This window comes from Microchirus variegatus (assembly GCF_963457635.1).
Source record: "Microchirus variegatus genome assembly, chromosome: 11".
Lineage (NCBI taxonomy): Eukaryota > Metazoa > Chordata > Actinopteri > Pleuronectiformes > Soleidae > Microchirus > Microchirus variegatus.
Genome location: NC_139812.1, coordinates 6530070 through 6557231, shown reverse-complemented (window position 1 = coordinate 6557231; position 27162 = coordinate 6530070). Strand labels below are relative to the sequence as shown.

General features: G+C 39.8%; 1 protein-coding gene across 1 annotated transcript; it reads right to left on the bottom strand.

Annotated features, from left to right (window-relative positions):
- Positions 1-525: 525 nt before the first annotated feature.
- Positions 526-20429, bottom strand: eno4 (enolase 4; the record flags this gene model as incomplete). Its single annotated transcript, XM_083898008.1, has 13 exons — positions 526-734; positions 1153-1270; positions 1741-1811; positions 2727-2901; positions 6848-6973; positions 7087-7251; positions 7717-7785; positions 8477-8605; positions 8692-8861; positions 10094-10113; positions 13620-13780; positions 16021-16149; positions 20262-20429. The coding sequence occupies 13 exons, from the start codon at positions 20427-20429 to the stop codon at positions 526-528; spliced, it is 1710 nt and encodes a 569-aa protein (XP_083754134.1).
- Between the last annotated feature and the right edge of the window lie 6733 nt (positions 20430-27162).

Sequence of the window (27162 nt, the reverse complement as noted above, 5' to 3'; positions counted from 1 at the left end):
TGTGCTTAGGAATGTAAGTCGCTAATTTAAAGAAGGCCGAACAAAGTTTTTCTCTTACAGATATGGAATGATATATACGTAACAATAAAAACATCATGCATATATATGTGTGTGTATACATATATATAGTATATTATACTATATATATGTCCAGTACATAAAATGTAATGTTGACTATTAAACATTATTATTATAATAGTGCAGTAATTACTAAATTAATATAATAAATTAGTAAAAATATTATAAAAGTATTGCTAGTAAACATAATGTAGGAAGAGTCGGTCACAGGCCATGTTTTATAATAACGTAATAACATGATATTAAGTGGCAGGCCACAAGTTTGACACCTGTTTAAAGCGATTATACACTTGTGTAAAAATACTTTTGGAGAGTATTATTGCCAAAAAACACTTCCTGGATGTTACAACCTGGACCTTTCAATATAATTAGCAAGAGCTGTTGATTGAAGTCATGATTTGTGAATGGAAACAGAAGCTGGAGGCAGGATTTTCCTCTCAGGCCTCGTCACTGCTCTCTCTGCTGTTGCTCCTCCTGCTGTTCCTCCTGCTGTTGCTGCTCCTCCTGCTCCTCCTCCTGCTGTTGCTGCTCCTCCTCCTGCTGCTGCTCCTCCTCCTCCTGCTGCTCCTCCTCCTCCTGCTGCTCCTCTTGCTGCTGCTCCTCCTGCTTTTTTAGTTGTTTGAGCAGCAGTGGAGGGGAGTGCTTCTGTTTGGAGACTAACAAGATAAATAATGAAATGAATGAAAGTGAATGGACAAAAGCTGGAACACATAACAGGAGTGAAACCATGTTACTGCTGCTGCTGTGCTGCTGCTGCTGTGCTGCTGCTGCTGCTGCTGCTGCTGCTGCTGCTGCTGCTGCTTATGATGTGAGCTGATTACACTAACATACATACACAACTGTCCAGTGTCACTCTGGCTTCTGGACATGATGGATGTGTAATTTGTCTTCTAATTTTCTGGTGTTGGCTTTCATTCTTACACCCATAAATAAATAAGCCTTTACTACATACTACATATTTGTTGTTAAACAGAGGCACCATTTCTTTCTCTCTGTCTCTCTTTGTCTCCTTTTTTCTGTCCAGCTTAAAGAAAAAAAAGAGGATGAAGAGGGAGGAGTGTAAAAAAAACCCACCCAGGATTCCTTGTTGGGCCAGTTCCTCTTCAATAGAAATGAGCCGGTTGTATTTAGTCATCCTCTCAGCGCCCCTCAGACCTCCCAGTTTGACGTAGTCCAGCCCCAAACCCACAGCCTGAAGACACACAAGGAGACAACATTGTTCCACATACACCTGCTTTAGGTCAAACATCAGTAACCTAAACTAATACCATCTCTTTCTCACTATCTCAAATTTTCAGGTACAGTTCATTATTTCAAATCTGAGAGCGAACACTGTGCACCTCCTCTGCTCTGTGTTTACAGGTCAGTACAGAGGCTGAGTCCATAAACACTACAGTTTCAGATTCAGATAAAGAGTTGTGTTGTGAGACTGAAGACAGCTGAACAAAAAGTGTTTTCAAATGTAGAGAGAGAGAGAGAGAGAGAGAGAGAGAGAGAGAGAGAGAGAGAGAGAGAGAGAGAGAGAGAGAGAGAGATCATGACTGAGAGACAAACCTGTGGATGAAACTGCTCAGCTGTTTTCAGTTATTTTTAGTGATCCTGCGTACTGCAGCTTTAATGACAAATGACATGAAGCTGCACGCAGCAAATAAAAGCACTTACTATGTCTGACAGAGCGTCAGTGCTGCTGCTGCTGCAGGGCTCACAGCGAGCTGTTCCCATTAACACTGAACCTGCAGGTCAACAAACACAGACACACGTTAATAGAATTCATGAATGCCTCCATAGATGCTGTATTTCACTGATGAACAAAAGATGTAGTATGTTGATATGAATGACATGTTGAGACTTCATTCATGTGTCACGATCAGCTCAACACTTAAGAGTCTAATCATTCAACCACCTAACATGACACCTGTCATTGTTACTCTGCTTCAGCTTAACATCCACCACACCTCGTCCAGATTTACCACATTTCTGACATTGTTATTGTTTGTGACATTGTATAAATCCTAAGGATTTCACCAACACCAAAGTCACAAAATAAGACGTTTGAACTCAACATTTCCTGAAAATCATTAATTTTCTCCATAGACTTTGGTGTCGGAGAGTGAGTGGTTTACAAATTCAGTTTCCAGATTTTTCTTAGGTGAACTTTTTGTGAAGTGGCTAAAATCTGCCTGCACAGTTCTAATGATAGACTTGTGCATTTGAGTCTCAGGCTGTTTCTCAGCACAGGGTGTGTGTGTGTGTAGTTAGCGCTGAAGTGTTGGTAACTCAATCACAACTCAAACTTATTATTCCTCTTCTCCTTATATCCACACATTCTGTCGGCCTGTGCTGCAAAACTCAAGATAAAGCAAACAAAAAGGAAAAGGCTTCCATGTCTGACACTGAATATAATAAAATTATATATTATACATCATGTTCCATGATTATTTTTCTGTTGCTAATCAGCACATCTAGCTGCTCCTGGAGAAGCCATGGTGAGATAAAATGAAAGCTTGAAACAGCACATATGTCTGCCTTTGTGCAACAAACTATAGCTCCTTTCAATTCAAAGCATTCACTCTGTTTCTTAAAGAGAATTCCACTTTGACCTCAACAATATTCGAACTGCTTGAACTGTGATTCTGTGGACGCGTTACCTTGGCGCTCTGAAGTGATGTGGACCAAATCGCTCACTGTCATCTCGTGGACGTGTTTTAATATGTGACCTGTCACTCCTGGAGGGGGCGGGGCCTTTGACTCATACGTGGTGTCACAGAGCAATGAACACGTGTTTCCGATCACGTGTCTCAGCTTCTCCCACTGGTCTTTGTCCTCAGGACAAAAATAACAGGGGAACATTTGTGTCAATCTCAAGGTGTCAAAGTGTGACTTCATTTTGCAACCAGTGGACCACATACACTTCTTATACAGTATGGTTTAGTCTGTGTAGAATTGAAGCTGAACGCACACATCGGATTTGACTGGCTAGAGTCTGCTATGGAATATTTGCATAATGTGATTTGATTGGCTATCACCGACACTGTTGCTTGGATAGTTTAATATTTCAGAATGTCTGACCCATGACATAGCTAAGATTATAGCAGCTCCAACCTCCCTTCAATGTGTCAGTGTGTTCTTGTTCATTTTCCAGTGTTTTGTACGATGTAGGGCATTAACACAAAGTGGCACAAGTCGACAAGTCGTGTGAGGGTGTTTTTTTTTATGTTTCAGTGGACACCACCTCCACCATGTACATGTGATTCAGATGTTACAAGTTTAAACAATGTAATCTATGGAATATGCACAGACTAGGGATGCCTATATTAGACCTTTTGCCAATATCTTATATGTTGAGAGGGCTTGGGCTCGTAACTTTAAGTGAAAAACCTTCTCTAAAATTAGCATTCCTAAACTCAAGCCTAAACAACTCAGGACGGTGCGACCCGCAACTCTCTAATCACAAAGGTCTTGGTGTAGCACTGGCACCAATCATTTGTCTGCAGAATATGCCTCTTTATATTTTCGCTGTGTGGAACGTGACTGGGGCAGAGGACTGATAAGTCTAACTATGCAGTCCTCCTGTCAGCTCTATACAGTGGTATGCAAAAGCTTGGGCACCCCTGTAAATGTTCATGATTTTCCTTTATAAATCATTGGTTGTTTGGATAAGAAATGTCAGTTAAATATATCATATAAGAGACAAACACAGTGATAATTGAGAAGTGAAATAAAGTTAAAATGATTTACAGAATGTGTGCAAGACTTGCAAGACATGCAAGGCATGTGCATAAATTTAGGCACCCTTGCCATTTTATTGATTTCAATACCTTTAACACTAATTATTGGAAGTCAACATTGCTTTGGTAACCTCAGTGACCCTTGACCTCCATACACAGGTGAATCCAATCATGAGAAAGGGTATTTAGAGGCCAATTGTAAGTGTTTCTCCTCTTTGCATCTTCTCTGAAGAGTGGCAACATGGGAGCCTCAAAACAACTCTCAAATGACCTGAAAACAATGATTGTTCAACATCATGGTTTAGGGGAAGGATACAGAAAGCTATCTCAGAGATTTAAGCTCTCAGTTTCAACTGTGAGGAACATTTTGAGGAAATGGAAGACCACAGGCACAGTTCTAGTTAAGGCCCGAAGTGGCAGACCAAGAAAAATCTCAGATAAGCAGAGGTGAAGGATGGTGAGAACAGTCACAGTCAACCCACAGACCAGCTCCAAAGACCTACAACATCATCTTGCTGCAGATGGTGTCACTGTGCATCGTTCAACTATTCAGCACACTTTACACAAGGAGATGCTGTGTGGAAGAGTAATGCAGAAAAACCCTCTGCACCCACCACAAGAGGTATGCTAAAGCACATTTGGACAAGCCAGCTTCATTTTGGAACAAGGTGCTGTGGGCTGATGAAACTTAGTTATTTGGGCAAAACAAGGGGTGTTATGCATGGTGGAAAAACAGCACAGCATTCCAAGAAAAACACTTGCTACCAACAGTAAAATGTGGTGGTGCGGTGCGGTTCCATCATGCTGTGGGGCTGTGTGGCCAGTGCAGGGACTGGGAATCTTGTTAAAGTTGGGGTCGCATGGATTCCACTCAATATCAGCAGATTCTGGAGAACAATGTCCAGGAATCAGTGACAAAGCTGAAGTTGTGCCGGTGCTGGATCTTTCAACAAGACAATGACCCTAAACACTACTCAAAATCTACTAAGGCATTCATGCAGAGGAACAAATACAACGGACTATCCATGCTCCGAAACCATCAATACTGACTGAAGTGGAGATGGTTTGTGAAGAAGAATGGTCCAAAATACCTGTAATTGGAAGCTATAAGAAGTGTTTAGAGGTTATTTCTGCAAAAGGAGAATGCACATTTTTTTTCTTTTATGGTGCCTAAACTTATGCAGGTGCCTAATTTTTGTTTACATAATTCTTGCTCACTTCCTGTAAATAATAAACTTTATTTCACTTCTCAAATATCACTGTGTTTGTCTCCTATATGATATATTTAACTGAAATGTATTATTCAAACAACCAATGATTTATAAATTTTTTGCATTCCACTGTATATCAGCAGAGAAATAACCTTAAAATGTCCTAACTCTGGGACTCACAGACAGATTGACAGAGGAAGCCCAACTGTTAACATCTACTAACCTTATCAACAAGGATCCACACCCCTGATACTCTCTGACTCTTCACACTCCACCTCTGCCTCTACATGTCACATTGACATTGCATCCATAAACTAGGCGTTACATTAACATTGGTACTGTGAACATTTGCACACTGTAACATTCACTGGTACCTACTATCACTGCACAGCTGTACAGCTCTTTTACTTTTACTCTTTTTACTTAAAAATCTGTGTTCTTATATTTGTATTGTTATATTTTTAAATTTTAAATGTTAATAGTTTATATTTAGATATTGTTGTTTGTCATGCACCAATGACCAGAACAAATTCAGTGTATGTGTTAAATCATACTTGGCAATAAAAGCTTTCCTAATTCTGATTCGGATTCTGATACTTCATGCTCAGCATCGTCTCAGTTCTCCGATCTGAGCTGCTTCCAATAAAGCTTTTCACCTTAACTCATCTCTGACTCCAGAAACTCCTTGGTCAGCTCACCTAATTATCAAATCTCCACAACAGTAACCAAATACAGATGGTTGCACAGGCCAGGTGTTGGTTCTTGCTTCAGCCTTACAGCCTGCCGCACCTCCTACAGTGCCAATACGGGCAGGTAAAGGGTGGTCAGTTGGAGGCTGCTGTTCACTGATGTTTCGCTACATGCACCAGTTCATCCCCTGGCAGGAGGGGGCAGTGGTATATTGGGACGCCTCACCGCCAGCCCCCAAAGGGGTGTTGGGGTTCCCCCATCCATTTTCCTTCCTCTGAAGCCACAGGCAGTATCGCCTTCTCAGCCTCCTCTCCCAGATCTTTCACTGCTCTCCGCAGACTTGTCCCCATCACACCAGCACTGCGGAGCAGCTGTGCTATCCCCTTACTAACAAGGCCCCTGCTTCTGACCTCCACAGGGTATACCCTGGTTCTCCAGCCAGCCTCTTGGCACTCCACTGTCAGCTTGGTATACTTGAGGTGTTTCCTCTCATGGGCTGCTTTCATGACCTGTTCCCCGGGGATGGTGAGCTCTATATTCCACTCCTTGCCTGGTCTGATGATGGTAATGTCCTGTGTGGGTGCTCTGCACGTTTCACCTGGCTTGACAAAAGTAGCTAGCGCAAGCCTTGCTGTTTTCTGGATGCAGTTTGCAGCCATCCTGCATCAGGGTAACACCTGGCCGTGGTGCCCCCTCACATCCTGACAGAATGTGCTGGAGGTTTGCCTTGAACTTTAGTTTTTCCCTGCCCCCAATTGTAGAGATCATTTAGGCCCACTTTTACGCTACGGAATTCTCTTTACACTGGGTCTTTGCTGTCGCCAGTCCCGCTGTCACGAAAAGCGTAATGTAAAGTGGGCCTTAGTCTCTTCTGTCGTAAAATTAACATCATATTTTTCATACTCATAACACAGCAGATGTAGATATATATTTTATTTATTGTGTAGCAACATAAAAATGAATAATAGTAGAGGGGTGAGCATGGAAGTCAAGGACATAGCAGCCTATGCACAGCCTCCTGTTTTCGGTCATTGGTCATATCAGGGGATCTTGGCTTGTTTAGCACATTTTGAAAGCAATGTTGGCTGATACCTAATTAATCCCATCAATTTTGATGAAACACTGACGTTGCAAACTCACCTCTTTCCTAATCGGGTCGATTAAGGCAATCACTGCTGGGTTTTTGCTGATGAGAGTGTGGTACATGTCCACTAATTCATCTGGAGACTTTAAAACTCCTGCTGATATTTCATACTTTCCTTTCGACTGAAGAGGAAGACAAGATAAGCAAATTTAGATTATTTACTATCTGTGTCTACTGACATTTGCAAGTGTTCTGTTGTGCTGAGCTCTTTGTTTTCAACGTACTACCAACGTACATAGTCCACGAGTTGACTAGCAGCGCAGTTCACTGCTAAATGGATCTCTTTACCCAGTTCCAGTCCAAGGTTAGCACAGGCTTCAGTGATGAGCTCCAGAGGCTGCTCAGGTCTCTCGAAGCCCACAGCCGGTGCTCCACTCTCATGCATAACAACGTGAAAGGCCTTGGAGAAAAACAGACATACTCCATGTTAATACATCACACTGTAATAAGTACAACAACAAAAACGTGGCTTGGCTGAAGCTACATGTGGATGACATTAGATGGAATTTCAAGGTTATTCAAGGATGTGTGTGTTATTGTTATTGTGTGTGATTGTGTTCCTCTACAGTGTTTGTGGGGTCATGGAACAATGGCAGAGACAAATCTGTTCAGTTCCAATGTTGTGTGAAGCATTTCCAGGCCTAAATACCTGAGTTAATTTGAACATGAGAGATCACACAGACATAATAACCTTCTTTGTATATTTAATCTTTCAGAAAAGCTCAGTCTCAGAAAGAGCTTTGAATCCTGCCTCCACCATTCATTTTGTTTTTTTCTGATCTGCCATAATTCTTGCATGAACTCTTGTTTCCTCTTCTGCTTTATTTCTTCTTTGCGACAGTGAATTAATAGCAACGTCCCTCACCCCGGCTTTAGCTGAAGTGTTCATTATTCTCATCATCTCCTTCTGCAACTCAAAGGTCATTGTGATGATCTGTTGGAGAAGTTTACAGGTCAGCATGTTTTACGAAAACTCCAGAGAAAAGTGAGTTGCCTTAGCGATCACATTATAGCAACAACAAAGGAGGCAATCAACTTTATATAAATCACTTTCAGTGGCCAACATTTGAGAAATGGATCAAAGACTGATGAACATGGAATAAGTACATACTGTAAGATGTGACATATGAGCACGGACATACAGTAAATACATAAACTCATTTGCCCCTCAATCTCATCCAACTGACAGATAAGAATCAGCCAAGATCAGATGAAATAGAAGTAAACAGTGAAGTATAACTCAGACATGTCCTCAGTTATTAGACTGTAAGTGCTTTCATGCTGAAAATAATTCACTGCCATGAGGCTGTTGCTAATAACCAGCTTTTACTGAGAAGCTAAAATGAAGGAGCCAAATCTGCAAATAAAACAGTTTTCATACAGAACCCACCTTTGGTCCAGTAAAAACTGATCGTCACAATCACATTATGATTAACTAATGACTAAGTTAACTATTAAATAAACATCAATATTATTATATAGTTAGTATTATTAGTTAACTTAACATTCATGATTGACCTTATCATTCACTCACCATGACCTAATGATTATTTCATTGTTGCTGTTTGTTCTCTTCTGTTTCTCACATATGACTACAGAAATCAATAAATTATGGTGGTTAATACCTGTTTGACCCGTTGTTCCACATTTGGAATCAGGATGATTTCCTCCATTAAACTCAGTTTTCCGGGAGACGTCTTCCCACAGCTCAGCAAAGTCACCAAGCAGGTGGGAATGTGAAACTGAGCCGGAGACTGAATCAGGTTTGTGAAGACATGGTTATGTTACTGCCAGTGTGTGTGGTGTTTGCATGAATGTGTAAATCTGTGTGTAATCTAACCTCTTGGCCCCTCAGAGCCGCTATATATTTGTAGAGAGGGACGCCTTTCAATTGGGCCCCAGTTTTGGCAACAGCCAGAGACAGTGACCCGATGGCCAAACTCCCAGGAAGAACTGGCTCTGGTAGCTCAGCTGGAGGCAATGGCTTCTCCACAACGTGGCTCTTTTTACCTGTAACAATATCAGTCAAACAGAGGGAGCATTGGTTAGGTCAATCTTTTTGGAATTAGAAAAATAACTGCTGTATCCTATTCATCTGTAGAGATATTTTCAGTTGAAGAAAGAACGATATAGAACTAGAATTCCCTTGTCTGTTTTGCTCTTCCTTTATCTTACTTCCACACAGCAGAAATGGTCACATGACACAGCCTGTGCTTGGTGAACCATTTTCATTAGAGTTTTTGATTTTCTTTTTAATCATATCCAGATGTGCATGAAATTATAGGAAAATCATGATTTTATTCTCTTTCTTGATTATATTCATACATTTTCCAAACTCTTACCCAGGGGTTTCAAAAATAAAACACAAAACAAACTTCATTTTCAGTGCCCTGAGACAAGAGAGTGGATGGCAACCAAATCTGGAGCAGGATTTGTGCATTATACAGCCATATTTGTGTGATGTGTGAAGTACTACTGCTTTCCTATTGAGGGAAAGCTGGATCCCAGATACACCCTGAACAGGTCACTCGCCAATCACAGGACCAACATACACAGATAAATAAGCATTTGCATGTATTTGGAGCATTGGAGGAAGTTATATTTCTGAGAGAAAACACACACAGATGTCAGAAAGGTCTTGGTTAAACAAAGATTTGAACAGGGAGCCACCAGTGCAAACCAGCGCACCACCATGCAACCTGGAGAAATGATATGAAAACCAAACATTGGCCTCCACCATACCCTTTTCAGCAGTCTTTTTGTCTTTTGCTTGTGCAGCAAGTGGTGAAGGAGGAAAAACCACCTCTGAGCTGCTGACTGAAGAAGTCTCCTCCTTTTCCTCCTCCTTCTTCTCTCTGTCTTCCTCCTCCTCCTGGTAGCGTCCTTTGAAGAAATTGCTGTACAGTTACAGAAGATGAATTTGTATTTGCTCACAAAAAGCTCTATACAAACAGAGCAGAATAAAGTAAGACGTTTGTTCCTGAATATATAAACTAGAACACACGTGATCTCTGCTGATCTCAGCTCAAACTCACTCACTGAAAACTGAGTAGATCCACAAGGTTTAAGTCATTTTCTCTGACAACATTATCACTCCTACACACACTGATCATTTTAGATCATTATCATGATGATGCTTATCATAGCAGATGACACAGTCCTATATAGAAATAATTCTTCAACTCTTTTTTTGCTTCAACTAAATCTTATTTCCCAGAGTGACGTCACAGCTGTGTACCGACCACAGGGAATGACATGAACACTTTGTGAGAAATGAGAATAAAAGAAGGTGATGGGTTTTTTTTTTTGACATTAGTATTATTTATTTGTTCCTCATTAGCATTTATTTTCAAACTTATTATCAATGTATAACGATTAATTGAGGAGAGGAGACGGACATCGTGACACTGACGACAGTGTGGACTGTGGAGCTGTGACCGTGTGATGACCTGAGACCTGCGCTTACTTCACCACTGATTCCAGGAGAGGCTGTTTCTCTTATCATCACTAATAAAATGACTGATAAATGTGATGAACGCGTGAATTAGAGTTGAAGATGAACATGTTGAGTGAAAGAATGTGGAGTTATAAAACTGCTTTTAACACATTGTTATTGTTCCTAATAATATGATCATGTTAGTCTGCAGGTTTTCTGGCCTGACGTTATTTGAATATTTTCCGTAGGATTTTTCAGTTTACAGCAGTTTACAGTTTAAAGTTTACAATTATCATACAGTAATGAAATGACGGGCTGAGGCAGATCAACATTTTTAAAAGAGTTTACAAATACTAAATATTAAATATAACATTGTAAAAATACCATGAATCCAAATACTTTATATTAAATGTCACTGTAAACACTGACAGCAGCTGTTACTGTGTTACTCTCATCAAGCCTTTGGCTGTTCATGGAGGCGCAGAGCAAGCCGAGAACGTGGATCGCTCATTCACAGCCCAGAGGCATTATGGAACACTACTGCACATGTTCTATGGGCCACACAACCAAGTCAGAACCTCTTTCAGCATATGCGCTGACTGAGCAACTCCATAGGATTGAATGGAGCTAGATCCAGTTCTTATAATACATCCATGGCGCGCAGGATGGATTACTGTACGGGCCTACAGGCCTCTGTGCTACTAAGTTATTCATTGTGATATTTTAATGGGGACCTGAGGCCACATATCACTGGTTATGCTATGTGATATGTCTTAATAGGTCCCCTCAGTTTATACGGCCCCTGAGGCTGTGATATCCACCCCTGATGTCTTGACATGGCCCTCAGTCAAATAATGAAGGTTAAGGGGTGTGATATGTAAAACAGGGCCCCCTCAATCATAATCCATCCCAACACACGCAGGTGTATTAATTTAACAACATTCTTGTGTCTAATTTACTACCATGGTGTTCCCTTTTATTTCCTATATTACACGTTCAGATTTGTATTTCCTGTTTTATTTTGAAACTCAGACTTTGTTTCATTTCAAGTGTCTTCACTTCCTGTCCTCCTGTGTGCATTCTGACCTCATTTCACTACGAAGTACAAGACAGTTTCTGAACGGTGTATGATGTATGAATCTTCATCGATGTATGGGCTTGGCGAAAAAACAAGATAGATAACGATATCAGGATAGGAAACGGAAGGCAGAATTTTTGGGTCATCATGCCAGGATGTAGGATCCAGCTTGTACGGATCACAGCATTTTCCTTGTGTTTGAGACATCCTTTGTTTGGCTTAAATCAAAAATTCCCTGTACGGTCCATTCTGCTGTTTACATCCCAGTGCCTCCAAGATGGCTGCACAAACAGGTTACTGATGAAATCGTGACGTCAGTGCAAATGTTTTATAGTTTATTTAGTCCCTGCCTCTCCCTTTGTCTGTACCCATTCATCAGCCTTTTTCTCCTGTTACGTTTCTCAGTGTATTTTTAAAATTTTTCTGATGACAGATTTTTGCTTCTGCACTTCAGACCTTCACTGTTTGAACTAATTACCAAGACCTTTTGAACTTTGTATCTGTCTAGGAGTCACTTTAACCTGCATAAAAATGAAGAAAAGTCAGGGCGGTATGGAGTTAAATTTGTTCCACTGATATTTGTATGTATGCAAATTGTGATCCACACGTATTTGTATACGTGTTTTGAGATCCACAAATAAAAAATCCAATTTATAACTTGTATATTGATTTTTACAAATAAATATGTCATTTGTAAATAACGTGACTTTGTAAAAATTAAATTTGCATTTGTGAATTGTGATTTTGCATTTGTGGATCGCCAGAACAGATCGCTTTCCACAGTTACGGATTTTTGAGACATTCTTTGCATGAAAGTCGCACAGATCCACACGAATGTGCAGCTTGTGATCCACGCGTATTTCTTGATTTGTATGTGTATTTTGAGATCCACAAATAAAAAAGTCCAATTTGTAACTTGTATGTCGATTTTTACAAATAAAGTGTGCATTTGTAAATGACGTGACATTTGTAAAACAGAAATTTGCATCTGTGAATTGTGATCTCGCATTTGTGGATCGCCAGAACACGCATTCCTCGTTTTTACGAATCGCAAAAACACACATTGGAGTGCATGGTTTATATTTCTCTCAGTAATGCCTCCCTCATCAGCAGGTTGCAGTGTTTTCAAAGTAGAATCTAGCTTCAATCCGTGAACAAGACGCTCATTCGTTTTTCAAAATAAAACCAGAAAAAAACACGAAAAAACTACTTGTTTTCTCGTTTACAAAATCAAAATTAAAAAACGGATAACGACTCGTTACTGATCAGTTCTGTCAGTCAGCTGGTCACTCGGCTTGACTGGGGTCAAACCAGCCGTCTCTCGTTTTCGCGTCAAGCCAGCCGCTCCAACCGCAGTGCTGACTGACAGACATTTACTAAACCAAAGGTAGGTATTTAGGTAAGGTTAGGTTTAGGTTAGGTATATGATAATAAAAGCTTTTTTACTTTGAGCAGAAACAAACTCAATCTAACTAAGTCTGCATGTTTGTTAACATGTTAACAGATGGTGCGTCTACTGTTGAGTTTCCATATCTCGCCTATTTTTCACGCTCAATGTATGTACATGGTTCCCAAGAAACAGAGCTTTTTTATATATATTTTTATTTAAAAGGTTTTTTCATGTAAATGCATCATATTTCTATTTCTAGCTAGAAGTATGAATGTGAATAATTAGACTGGACTATTGTAAACATCCTGTCAGTGTTCATATGTACATGAGAACACAGGCAGAACAGGACATAGAATACCCACAGGCCATATTTTCTCCCCTTACAATTATAAAGTAGTTGTAGTTGATTTGATTATGAGACAGAATGACATCAGTAAGGCAGCTGTCCATGGATGTGAATTTGTCTCTGTTGTGATTTTGTCCTGTATTTTCATAGTCGTTTGATTTGAGTTTAGTAAAAAACAAATATGATTCATTAGAATGGATTAAGATTAGGATTAGGTTTGTCTGTTAATCACACAGCTGGTCAGTTTGCTTGACAGGTTGGCAGGAGACAAGACATTGCGCTAGAAATCAAACAGATCATTTGTTAGCTTTCACCACTTTTTCTGCCGCTTTCGCCCGCTTACGTTACGTGAACAGATATCATTTGGAGATTCTAAATTAATGAAATCTAAAAACATTCACAAGCAAATACAACAAAGCCCTGAACATGGCCAAGTTATGGTTTGTAATTCAATAAGATCTTTTTCATCGCAGGACCTCCAAAAGATGCATCCCTGTAGAGTAGCTTTTGAGCAGTACCTGAGTGCCTGGTCCACTTGTGATTGGTCACAGGGGTTTTGGTCCTTCAGCATGCAGTTCAGAGGTTCATTGATCCACTGGACAGCAGTCATCAAATGGTCAGCCTTCTCTGAAGTCTCCTTCAGTCCAAAGCAGCTAGAGACAGAAGCTGAGCACATGCTCTGAGAGGGAGGAGCCTCATGTATGAAAATTTTCCTAACTTCCACGTCACATATACACTTGTATTCGATTAAGACATAAACAAAGTGTTACTTGCTGCTGCACTGCTGAGGAGATGAGCATTAACCTATTCATTCTTATCATTACACGTTTGAGAGTTACTAACAATGTAAATAAAACAAATTCGATTTTGTGAACGGTTCCCTGATCAAATCTTAAACTCAGAGGAAACTGTGCAAAAAATACAACATGCTGGAAGAGATCTGACACACAGTAAGCGCTGACTGTGTTGTGCAAGCTCCTGATACCAAGAAGCACGCTGAATGCCTTCTGTTGTTTCCATCATGGTATGGTTTGGAATGGTAAAGCCCTGGGTCAGGCATGAGTCTTTCAAATGTTCCAATCGGTGGATCGCTATTATTTATGTTCAGTATGTTCATTTTTGAGGGGGTTAACGTGCGTAGAAACTCTTGAAATTGGGATGGAGGTCGGGTTGCCAAAAAATATGGTAGTGGCATAGTGCCCCAGCCCGTGCCTAGCCCCAGGGCTCTATAGCGCCCCCAGAGGTCGGGCTATGGTCAGACAAAAGTAGTCCGATCTGGAAATTTGAAAAGTGGTCAAATTTGCATAAATGCACATTTTTAGTTTTTTTCGTCTCAAATATTTGTTCCAATTCAAACCAAACTTGGTACAGTTGTTGTTCTCATGATTCCAAATGATTCTAATGTATTTCCATTAGCTCAACCCAGAAGTCGGCCATTTTGGAAAAATGAAAATGTCTAATCTATACATTTGAAGGAACTCCTCTGAGCATGTTTGAGCTAGCTCCGACAAAGTTAATGATTTGAATCATTAACTTGAGAGAAGTTAATGATTCAAATTTTTCAAAGATTTTATATAACTTAAAAGGTGTGACCTCAGTGCTCCAACAAAAATGACCTATAAATTCACATTTTTTTAAATCTTTAACGTAAACAGAACTACATGATATTTCATAGTCATTTCATAGATTCATTTGATATTTAATTGTTTATTTTGAATTATTTGGTTTTTTTTTGGTTTGATGTGGAACGGAGTCATTGTGGCTCAGTAACGCCACAAATTTGACCAACCTTAAGGGATAACTCCCTGCCCTGTAAGCCCAAACATTCAAACAAGTTTGAATCCCGGTGGGAACAACTTTCCAAGCTTCTGTCCAATCACATGCAATGTGAGGACTAGGCATGTTGGAGAAACGTATCTCATTTTGAACAAGTATTGGACACTAAAGCGAGCATGGCATTGAATGCTTTTTTCTCTCTCTCTCTGCGACGGTGAAGGTGAGGTCGGGGAACAACTGCGATCTCCAAGTTGTGCGGAGTGAGTGCCCTTTCATGACTGTGTGCAGTCCTAGTTAAATCTACACGTCTTAGTTTATTTTCATAATTTAAGAATGGATTTGTCGCCATAAGATACATTTTTATCATTGATATTCAAATACATATTTTCTATGAAGCCATAAACAGTTGCGATGTGTATCTGTTATTCTGGCACATCTCGCCATCATTCAAACAAAGCTCCTGAATCAGGGAGTGAACCACGGGACGTTTGTGTGAGGGAATAATCCATTGTCTAACTTTAATGTGTTCATTCACAATAATTCAGTAGAGTATGGCTGGTCATCTCAGCAACTGCCAGTTTTTGGTTGCTCATCAACAGCAATGTTCACTTGTTCAGACCTGGTATTAGCCTCCATCCTGAGTTATCTGATCATGTGCAGACAGCACTAAGTTCACTGTCTACATCAGTAAGGTCAAAGGTGACATTCTTTGTTTCAGATTAACCCAAGTGATCCAAACTTACCAAATGAGGCTAAAAATGCAGACTTTTAGTGTGGGAGAGCAAGAAAAGTCTCTCAAACAGCAACTTAAAATGGAACTTTGCAAGTCTGGTCACTTGTTAGCCTTTAACTCTTCAGCGCTATTGGAGTATACCTATTTTTACGACACCACCGTAAACATCCATTCATTACTGTTATATCACTTTTAATTTTGTTATTTTAATGTGGTTTTTATTTAATTTAGATTATTTGCTTTTTTATACACATGCATGATGAAATCGTAGGCCTATATGTGACCTCAGTGACCTCAATGTGACCTTGGTGTCTGGTCATCTTTCTGGCTCTTGTGATACTGTAAAGGAAATTATATCACACATGATAAGTCTGCAGCCAGAAGGCAAAACATGGCACATGGATTTTTACCTGTTCTTTGTTTTGGATGATGCAGAAGACCTCCACCTCAACGGACAGCTGTCCTCTTGTATCATAAACCTCCCGGCCTTTCAGCCTGTTTATCCTTGGTGGAGCAGAGAGGTTTGCAAAGTAATTTGCCTAAAGTGACAAAAAAATAAAGAATCAATGAAGGACAACTCAAAGGCTGCCACATTCAGATTTTTTGGAGGTTGCCACATAAAGTGTTTTTCAGCCTTTTTACTTGATTTATATATATATCTGCAGTACACCTCAGAGCCACACGAGGATGCTTGTTCATTTTCCACCATAGTTTCTGCTTAAATAGTCCACAGCACAGTCCTGCAAGTGATTAGAAACACACAGACGCTCAATCTGACTTGCTTTGTTTTTATATTCCATCCATTTTCTGCCACCGTGTCCTCCATAGGAGGAGTGGGGGGTGCTGTACCAATCTCAGCTGACAACTATTACCTGTGATTATTTTTACTATTGTTGTTATTGTACTATATTGTGTTGATATAATGTCTATTAAATAATTCCCATGAGTGTCAAAATATATTGTGTTTAAAGAATAACTCCAATGTTATTTAGACTTTTATTTTTCTTTCATAACATGAACACATTGATATAATTTGAATCCAAGTTTCCAGTAATGCAAGAAAAATTTTCTTCCCTGATGAAGACCTGCTGGTCCCTGTATGGTCCCTGCTGCTCCGTGCTGCATGTTTTTTTCAGACTTCTCCGTCTGTGACATCACTCCCAGCAGCAAGAGTGGGAGAGTGGACGTATTTGTAGGAAAGTGTCTGATAACATATTGTCATCATATCCAGGTTACACACCTCGTGCCAAATATCTCATCAATGATCTGCTTAAATACTCCAGCTTTACAGTCACTCGCTGCTAGATCATCACAGTTTCAATGTGGTTAACTATGTCAGGCCGACCTCTGGAGTTTTCTCAGTGTTTCTTCCCACTGTTCATGCTCCGTCATGTCATTTTATTGTAAAAGTCCCTCTTATTTTGAAGTTTTCTTGTCCCCGTCCATGTGCATTCTACTTTTCCCCTCACATGTTTCACCTGTGTCTTGTTCGTCACAGCTGTTCGTCATCTCTTTGATTCCTCAGTGTATTTAACCACACCCTTTTCCTTTGTCTTGTTGTGAGTTTGTCTTTGTTTGTCAACCATTCAACACATGCTTCTTGAGCTCTCTGCTAGGCTACGTCTTGGATTTTTTGTCACTTTAAACAGTGTTTTTTTGTTAATGCACATGAGTGCTTCTGTGCAGCTGTTGAACTCTGCTTTTCTGTTCCAGTCAAGTGTGACACGATTATCCTGTGCCTGCGTTGAAAATGCAATTTGAGGATCTTCGTTCCAGTCTGCCTGCCTTGCTTTTCGTGTTTTAATAACCTTCCTGCATCTGGGTCCAGTCCTGATCGTTACACATTCTACTTTTCTTCCTTCTGTCTCTGTTTGCATCCATTGTTATGTATACTTAGTCGAAGAAAACTTTTTTTTTTTTCAAGTTTGTACATGCCATATGTGCATGCTAAACATAGTCTTCTTCTACACCGTTTAGAGACATATGTTGATGGATGAAGACATTTCCTGATACTTTATTAAAATAACTAAGAGGGGCATTTTTCACTCTAAATCTTCAGAGATCAACTGTTTCAGTCTTGCAGTGTTGTCAGCCACTTCTTCAAAACCGCTTCCACAGCGTCTTGTGTGTTAAGCAGAGCATACGATATGAGCACAAGGCAAAAAAATACAAAGCATTATGTTAAAAATCTCCTCTTTAGTTTTCTTCCATATGACCTTCAAGACAATGTGAGGATAGCATCAATGCATGAGCCACGCTGACTTTTGTACAGATCAACCAGATATATACAATATATGCAGGTTTTTGCAGCTCTTTGTTGCAAACATTAAATAAAATCAGGAGATCCCTTCATTGCCCAGAGTATCCAAACAGTCAAGATTAAACGGTGTTTGATTGCAGACACCCTCAGAGGAGTCCTCTTCAAGAGTAAGAAACTCAGGGCCAAAGTCGTCCACCTATGAGTTGTCTTCATATGAGCAGTCTTCCTGGCAATGAGTTGTATTACATTTAATTTCTTATTATGTAGATGACATATATGCTAAGTATTATCGTGTCCGGCACATGTGTCAAACTCATGGCACGGGGGCCAGATGTGGCCCGCCACGTCATCTTATGTGGCCCGCGAGTGATTAATTGGTCTTAAAAATCTGTAATGCATCATATTTTTTAACTTGAATAAGTAATAAATACAGAAGGTTATTTAGCAATATGTTACAGAGTAGTTACCTTTATTTTACATTATATTTGGTTACATTTAGTTACAGTTATTCTGTATGACAGTTACATCTGGCCCTTTGAGTGTAACCATTATGCTCATGTGGCCCTCAGTGAAAATGAGTGACACCCCTGGTGTACAGCATTATCAACAGCATTGTAGGACCAGCATTTGAGCAATGTGTTCAAAAATGTCTTGCCTTTTCTCCCATTTGCTCCACTGAACTAGAAATCCGCAAACCACGTTTCCCCTTCTTTAGATGTGAGGGGATAGAGTTAGTCAGTTTGCCAGTTTTCATGTGAGTACTGTTTCAGGCAGGATCACAGACCTCCACACATTGATCCATCTCATTGAACTGCATACACACTCAACTCTTCAGATCTTCAGACAGATTTTGTGACTGAAATAATCCCAAATTGTATGTGAGGAGTTAGTCCTGGTAAATACATTTCATCGTGGGCGATGGTAGCTCAGTGGTCGTCTTTCAACTTGAAGGTTGTGGGTTTGAATCCCGGTCCGCTAGTCTGCATGCCTTGTGCAAGAGACTTAACCCCACATTGCTCCTGATGGCTGTGAATGTGTATGAATGTGTATGCCTGCAGCGTAAGTATAGAGAGTAGTAAATACTTGTAAGGTAAGAAATAGACACACCTAAAATCTCTCCCTCCCTCCCTCTCTCTTTCTCTCCCTCTTTCTCCCCATCTCTCTCACACCTCCCTTGTCTGTCTACCCACCATCACCCCCACCCCCCTGTCCGGTCCGGTCCTCCCACACAACCTAATAAATATATTAATCAATAAAAAAAAATACATAAATAGCAGGACGGGCATTACAGCTCCGTATTTACTCGCCCTGCAAACAGCAAAATCTGTTCAACACCAACAGACATGCAGTCAACCATAGTGCATGCCCAAGGTACTGGACAAGACAGGTTAAAAAAAAAACTAAAAAAAACAGCAGTAGTAACGGCAGTGGTAACAGCAGTAGTAACAGCAGCAGCAGCAGCAGCAGTAGTGACAGCAGTAACAGCAGCATAAGCAGTAACAGCAGTAGTAACAGCAGCAGCAGTAACAGAAGCCATAACAGCAGCAGCAGTAACAGCAGTAGTAACAGCAGCAGCAGTAACAGCAGTAACAGCAGCAGCAGCAGCAGTAGTGACAGCAGTAACAGCAGCATAAGCAGTAATAGAGGCAACAGTAGTAACAGCAGTCGTAACAGCAGCAGCAGTAACAGAAGCCATAACAGCAGCAGCAGGAACAGCAGTAGTAACAGCAGCCGCAGTAACAGCAGTAGTAACTGCAGCAGTAACAGCAGCGGTAAAAGCAGCAACAGTAGTAACAGCAGTAGTAACAGCAGCAGCAATAACAGAAGCCATAACAGCGGCAGCAGTAACAGCAGCATTAACAGCAGCAGTAACAGCAGCAGTAACAGCAGTAACAGCAGTAACAGCAGCAGCAGTATCAGCAGTAACATCAGCAGCAGTAGTAGTAACAGCAGTAGTAACAGCAGCAGCAATAACAGAAGCCATAACAGCGGCAGCAGTAACAGCAGTAACAGCAGCAGTAACAGCAGTCGTAACAGCAGCAGCAGTAACAGAAGCCATAACAGCAGCAGCAGTAACAGCAGTAGTAACAGCAGCCGCAGTAACAGCAGTAGTAACGGCAGCAGCAATAACAGAAGACATAACAGAGGCAGCAGTAACAGCAGTAACAGCAGCATTAACAGCAGCAGTAACAGCAGTAACCGCAGCAGCAGTAGTAACAGCAGCAGTAACAGCAGAATTAACAGCAGCAGTAACAGCAGTAACAGCAGCAGCAGTAACAGCAGTAACAGCAGCAGCAGTAGTAACAGCAGCAGTAACAGCAGTAACAGCAGCAGCAGTAGTAACAGCAGTAGTAACAGCAGCAGTAACAGGAGGATGACAACTATTCCTACCAGGTATCCATGAATGTCTCCGGGCTGCAGCAGGAACAGCAGGTTCAGAACTCTCTCGATCTCCTCCGGGATTCTGTTGAGCCGGTAAAACTCTGCAGCTGCCACTTTGTTTTCATACAACTCTCGCTCTTCTTCAGAGAGACGCCTCAAAAACTCGCGAGAAGACATTGTTGTTGTTGTTTTCTGCCTACTTTAACGTTTAGCTTTACCTTAAAGTAGCTTATCAGATCTAGTTTGTGCCTTTCATGACTTTGATCCACTAACCTCTTGTTCTTTGGTGTTTTTACGACAGTTTATTTACTTTAACTTGCACAAACCAGACAATTGATCAGAAAACATTCGCGTTCGTCCTCTTGCACCTCTCCCCGCCTTGTGTGTGTGTTGCCATGGAAACGAGTCGTTCAAGTGACGGCGGGAGGCTCGGAAATCAGAGAGACATCGCGCGCGCGACTTTACAGTCACATTCAGAATCTATTACAAGTCAATTTTCAACTTTGCACAAAATGTCGCCCGACATCCATACATTTAAGTAAATATAAATACGCTTTTCATTCCTTTATGAATGTCACCTTTGCTTTATTTTATGTTGCGTTTGCAGTTTGTCGGTTTTTACATTTTCATTATTATTATTATCATTATTATTATTATTATTATTGCAGAAATACATTTTATTTATTTTCTGCTGCTGCTGCTATCTATAGAAGATTTTCAAAGAGGCTCAATTTGAATTGCTGTTGAAATGTAATACACAGATTGTCCATATTATTAGTCATTCTATTCTATTCGATTCTAATCTATTGCTGTGGAAGTCGTAAAAAAACAACCACACAGCTCCAGTGTATCCACTTGAACGTTACTGGGATTATGCAAAGTTACTGAATAAAGTTACAGAGCTCAAAAATTCACCACATTCCTTTTTTTTTTTTTTTGTATTTGAATTTCGAATCAATGACACTTTTGGGGAGGTAAAAATATATATATATTTTTTAATGTAAATCATTTAATAATTATTCTTATTATTATTAGCATTATTATTGCTAATATTATAACCCCCAGCAACTCTACTGCATCATGTGATTTACATGGACTTTAATGATCTGATTTATGATCTTCACTCTTTCGTAATCGTTTGTTACTTTATCTCCACCATTATTTTGTAATTGTCGATTTCATTGAGTTCATAATTCTTCTTACATTTACCAGAATGAACTGAAACTGTTTGTTCTTTGACAGTTAAGGTGTCCACGAACCCTCAGCAGCTCATCCTCACACACACACACACACACACACACACACACACACACACACACACACACACACACACACACACACACACAGTGCGCTCTCAGTGGAGCAGCAGCATAAATAAAGGCGGCCTAAATCCGCGTGTGTGAAATACACACGCTGTGAAAAACACGAACTCTCAAATTCAGTGTGAGAAACAGAGGAGAAACAGTGAACTCTTCAAGAAAAACAAGTCACACGATTTCATCTCCTTTCATTCAAAGTTCCGCGGTTTTATTGTCAGGGTGAATTCGATAATAATAATAACAACAACAACAATTATAATTATAATAATAATAACAATAATAATAATAAAAGCAGAAAAATACGAGACCGATATAATTGAAATTTGCGGCATATATATTAAATAAATATATCATATATTAATAACAATATGATATATTTATTTTATATTGTAAAAATGTGTAACTATATATTTATATACACACACACAGTATATATATAACATTCTGATGTGACTAAACAACAACATTTTAAAATCCCGTGAGAGAGCAAGACACTGTACAGTCATTTTAGAAAAATATCACAGGTAATTATTTTAATAACATTTTTAAAACATAAAGGCTTAAAGTGAGGTGTATATGGTGAATTTATATCCACATGTATTTTTTGTATATTGAACATATTTGAGCGCGCGCATCAGCGGTGAGACGGTGTGAGGACAGACAGTGACCGTGCGTGCGTGAGTGCGGGAGTATGTTTTATTATATACACGATCAAACGTGATTTCGTCATCATTAAACATGTCACTCAGAAAATAATGTAAAATTAAAACTAAACAACAATTATATTACATTATATTATATTTACAAATACATTTTATTGTCAGTGTTTAACTGCTGTTACACAACATAACAGCAGGTAGATTTAAGGGTTTACTGATTTCAAGTCTTCAGTTCAGACCACACACAGGATCACGAGTCTATAAGCAGTCACACAGACCGAGCTCATCCACGTGGGTGATTCATTTCCATATAATGACATAAATAGTATCTGACACACACACACACACACACAGAGAGAGAGAGAGAGAGAGAGAGAGAGAGAGAGAGAGAGTTGACCACACATTGTTGCCTCTCATCTGTCCTCACTAGATAAATCACAAGTAAATAATAATAATAATAATTAAAAAAAAAAAAAGCATGACCAAAAAAGTGAATATTTTGATTTGACTCCATTATAAAATGAAATCAAATTTAATTTTTCTTTGCCAAGCTCAGAACCTAACAAAATAAACATGTCCAGGTGTGTTTGTGTGGGTGTTTCTACTTACTTTCATCTGTATTTAATCTGGACATGTTAACAAAATAAACATGTCCAGGTGTGTTTGTGTGGGTGTTTCTACTTACTTTCATCTGTATTTAAAGTTAAATTTTAATGCCTGATCATTGAATTGCGTGTTTTCATCCACATTACCATGAGTGCACAGCACAGCACAGCTCATCTTTTCTCTTCTCTTTTCTGTGTTAATCCAGAACAAGAAGAACTCACACAGGACTGTGATAGAAACAGCATGAAGAACCAGGTCCAGTCATAGATTAACTTTAGTAAAAGCCTTTCGTTCAGGATTCAGGCCTGTCACAATTTATAGGATCATTTACATAAACAGCATCAGTAAGTAACTCAGCATGCATCACGGAGCATTTACTACTGAAGTTCTTCTCACCCTCACCAAAGCTTTGGCAAAAGCGCAACAAATTGAAACGGCTGTCTGTGTCAGAGACGAACGCTTTGTGCAAGGGAGCAGCAGAAAGCTCTGTACACACTGTTCAAACAGGAAAGGAAAACATAATCCACACTCACATATGCAGACAACACAATGTAAGACATTGTGCAGACGTGCTCTGCAACGCCTGCAAAAAGCGAGAACATCTTGCCAAAGTCTGTCTGAGAAGCAAACGTGCATGAGGTTGAAACTGTCCCACGAGTGACTATTTTGAATGTGAACATTTGTGGCTCAAATGTTCAAGCTCCTCAAGCTCCTCAATTCAAGATTCGGTAACGCTTTCTTTTACAGTCCCCTAATTACCTGGTATTTAGCTGGTAAATTCATGGTAACACTAAAGTGTTGCTAGGTAATTACCAAGGGTAATAAGATAAGTAAATACAGTGAAACCGTTGCCAAAATACTGGGTAATGCACGGTAATGTACTCGGTAAGTAAAGTAAAACTGTACTGTAAAAGAAAGCCAAGCTTGTTTCCATGTAATTACACACATTTTTAGGGTTAGGTTTGTTAGATTACCCCTTGGGTAAATAGCTAGTAATTAGGGGACTGTAGGTACCTGCTTATTACCAGTTTATAACCCAATAATACACTTACATTTATCATAGTTTTGCCATAGTTTCACTGTATTTACTTTCTTATTACCATTGGTAATTACCTAGTAACACTTTGGTGTTACCATGAATTTACCAGGTAAATACCTGGTAATTAGGGGACTGTAAAAGAAAGCGTTACCCAAGATTCATACCTGACTATGCTGTTGTTGTTGAGCCTCTGAGAGCACTTCTGCGTGAAGCTGATTCCCATGGACACCTGAGGCGCAAAGGAGCTTTGAGACTGTTAAAAGACTCATCGTGAACAGCACTGTACTCCCTCTGTTTAACCCAGACCTGCCCACTGTGGTCACAACAGACACATCTGACGATGGACCAGGAGCAGTCCTCACCCAGATACAACCTCTGAGAGAACTGTTGCTTTTGCTCCATGCATGCTCACCCAGGCAGAGAGGAAATACTCCACTGTAGAAAAGGAGGCCTTGGGATGTGTGTGGACAACAGATGGAGGAGAACATACAGCTCACTGCCCTCTCACCACACTGCTTAATTTAAAGGGCCAAGCAAGAGCAGGTATGTGGATAGCCAGGTAATCGTCAAGTTAACTATGAAATTAAGTACAAGCCGATAATGTAACTGTGGACAGCTTGACTTCCACTGCCAAGCTCAGAACCTAAGCTTTGGAGGATGACACAGAAGTGGTACTTACCTCTGCACTGACAGCCGTCACTGAAACTGAGTTTCATTGAGATCTCAGTCAGCTAAAGGCCCAAATAGAGAACATTCTTCCAACTTAAAAGATGACTTAGTGGTACGTGGCACACACAGACTCCTGGTGCCACACATTCTCCAGCCAAAACTCACATAGCACATGACACCCACCAGGGAATCGTGAATACAAAACAGAGACTCAGAGAAACATACTGGTTGCTAGGACACGCAGGGCGAGGCAGCCAGAGAAAGTAGCTGTCAATGTGGTAGGGTCAAATGGCCCTAAAGCACCTGTAGACTGCCGTTTTGCAGTTACACAGTTACACTTATTGATTATTATAGCAAGTGGCCAGAGCTAACTCAAGCCAGCATGCCTTCACAGTGAGAGAGAAGCAGAAAAAGAGCAAGTTTTACACATTACACAGATAAAAAGTGAGGGTCCTAGAGCTGTGTTCTTTGAATGTGGGTCATATGTAAGTGGGAAGAAACCGGGCATTCTCCCTTAAACTCAGTGCAAGTTTTCCAAACCCCTCAGAGTGATGGAGAAAAGAGGACAGTATACATATCTGTCGGGGGAAGGGAGAATGACCGTGAGCTACGGACATCCACACCACCTGCCGTAAGTAGCAGCAGCAGCAGGAAAATGACCAGTTTTAGGTCTAAGTGACACAAATGGTGCATGAAAATTTGACTGCATGAAAAATGACTGCATCTCATTAATGAAAGAAGAAGAAGTGGGAAAAAACCCAGAATGATTATGTTGGTGTGACTAAAACCAGACTTTTAAGTAAACATTAAGACAGAGGCCAACAGAGTACACAGCTTCATTACTTGAGTAAAAGTACAGATAACCCTTGCTAAATTTTACTCAAGTACAAGTAAAAGGACATCTGACTGACATCATCTACTAAAGTACTGAAGTACTTGAGTATAGAGTACAAGAGTATATTTTCAAAATGTTGCATTACTATTACTATTACTATTGCCAAAGTGCTTACATTTACCATGTTTCCGTAAATTGGAAGATTAATTTTTATAAGCGGTGATGAAGTTTTGCTTTGGTAAACACAGCAAACACTTGAAGAGAACACTATCATTAATTTGTTCAGAAAATTGAAATAGTCTGGCGAGGTGGGGCCACGGGTTGGCACATTCCTGGGATGGACCTGCTGCGTCTTCATCCATTGTTTCGTCCATGGTTTTGTCTCTCAACTATATCTGACCATGGAGTTGTTTTTTTAGAAGAAGTAACGGGAACTCACGGTTATGGATAGAAATGTAGCAGAATAAAGAGTACAATATTTGCCTCTCAAATATACTTGAGTAAAGTCATGAGTGCTCCCCAAAAATTATACTAGAGTAAAGTACAGATCCCTCAAAATTGTACTTAAGTACTGTACTCTGTTACTGTCTGGCTCTGGTCACTCACCTACATACAGTGATTATTTTATTATGCAGCGTTTCACAGTAGTGGAATGTAAATGACCTGTATTTATCTTAATACACTTACTCTACACTCTTGTCATTCACCCATTCACAGCTGTCCAGTGTCTTTCCCAAGGACACGTCGGTATGTAACTTAGTGGAGCCGGGAATCGAACCCGCAACTATCCAGTTCTCACTCTTCCACTACCGTTGGCCCCACTGACCGTGCATATGATGCAATATTTCAAAGAAAAATAATATTGTCCTTCATACACTACATTTGCTTTTTAATCCTCTTGTTTTTCTGATATAAATGTATATTTATTATGGATTTTTTTTGTAATTTGGGTTATTTATGTTTTTCCTCTGTCTTAATGTCTGTATTAATGAGTTTCTATGTTAAATATTACATGAGTTACTGTCATATGGGTTAGGGTTATTTTTCACACATTGTTTAGTACATAAGAAATCTTCTAACAGTGGCTAACAACGTTTTTTTTTCTGACAACTCAAGGGGTCATAAAAAACAACGTAAATTGTGGAAATAAGAGAAGAAGCCACTACAAGACCGAAACACAAATGGGCGATTATGTCCTCTCTGTGTTCTTTCAGTGTCCTCTAGGACATTAATTTCATTGTCTCTTCTAATTGTGTCACACACACGTTCTTATCAGAGTGGCTGAATATTTATCTCTATAAGGACTTGAGGTTGGACAGCATATGATTTTATTGCATATCATGAAAAAACTTTAAACTAAAATGTGCCACAAGGGGGAGCCTGCATCTTTCCTGTCATTTCATGACCTGACGATGGTTTATAATTATGTTACAGTAGAGAGACGTAACAATGAAGGCACATGTACGTACATATGTAAAGTTTCACTTAACTATTTTCTTACTCAGCCCTGAATTGATACAATATATAAAGAAATACATATTTCTCATGTATTTCTCTTGGAATAATTTGTGATAAATTGCTGGATTAGAAAGATTTTAAAATATCACAAGTAATCATTTATCTTCCATACACGTGGAATGTGTTATTATTCTAAATGAAACACCTCAGAATGGAACATTCATGACCTATTTTTGTTTCTTTTTATTGCAGCATAAAACAAAAATGACAGTAGGGATTACTGCAAATAGCATTAATATTAAAATAAGAAATTACAGTCAGATTA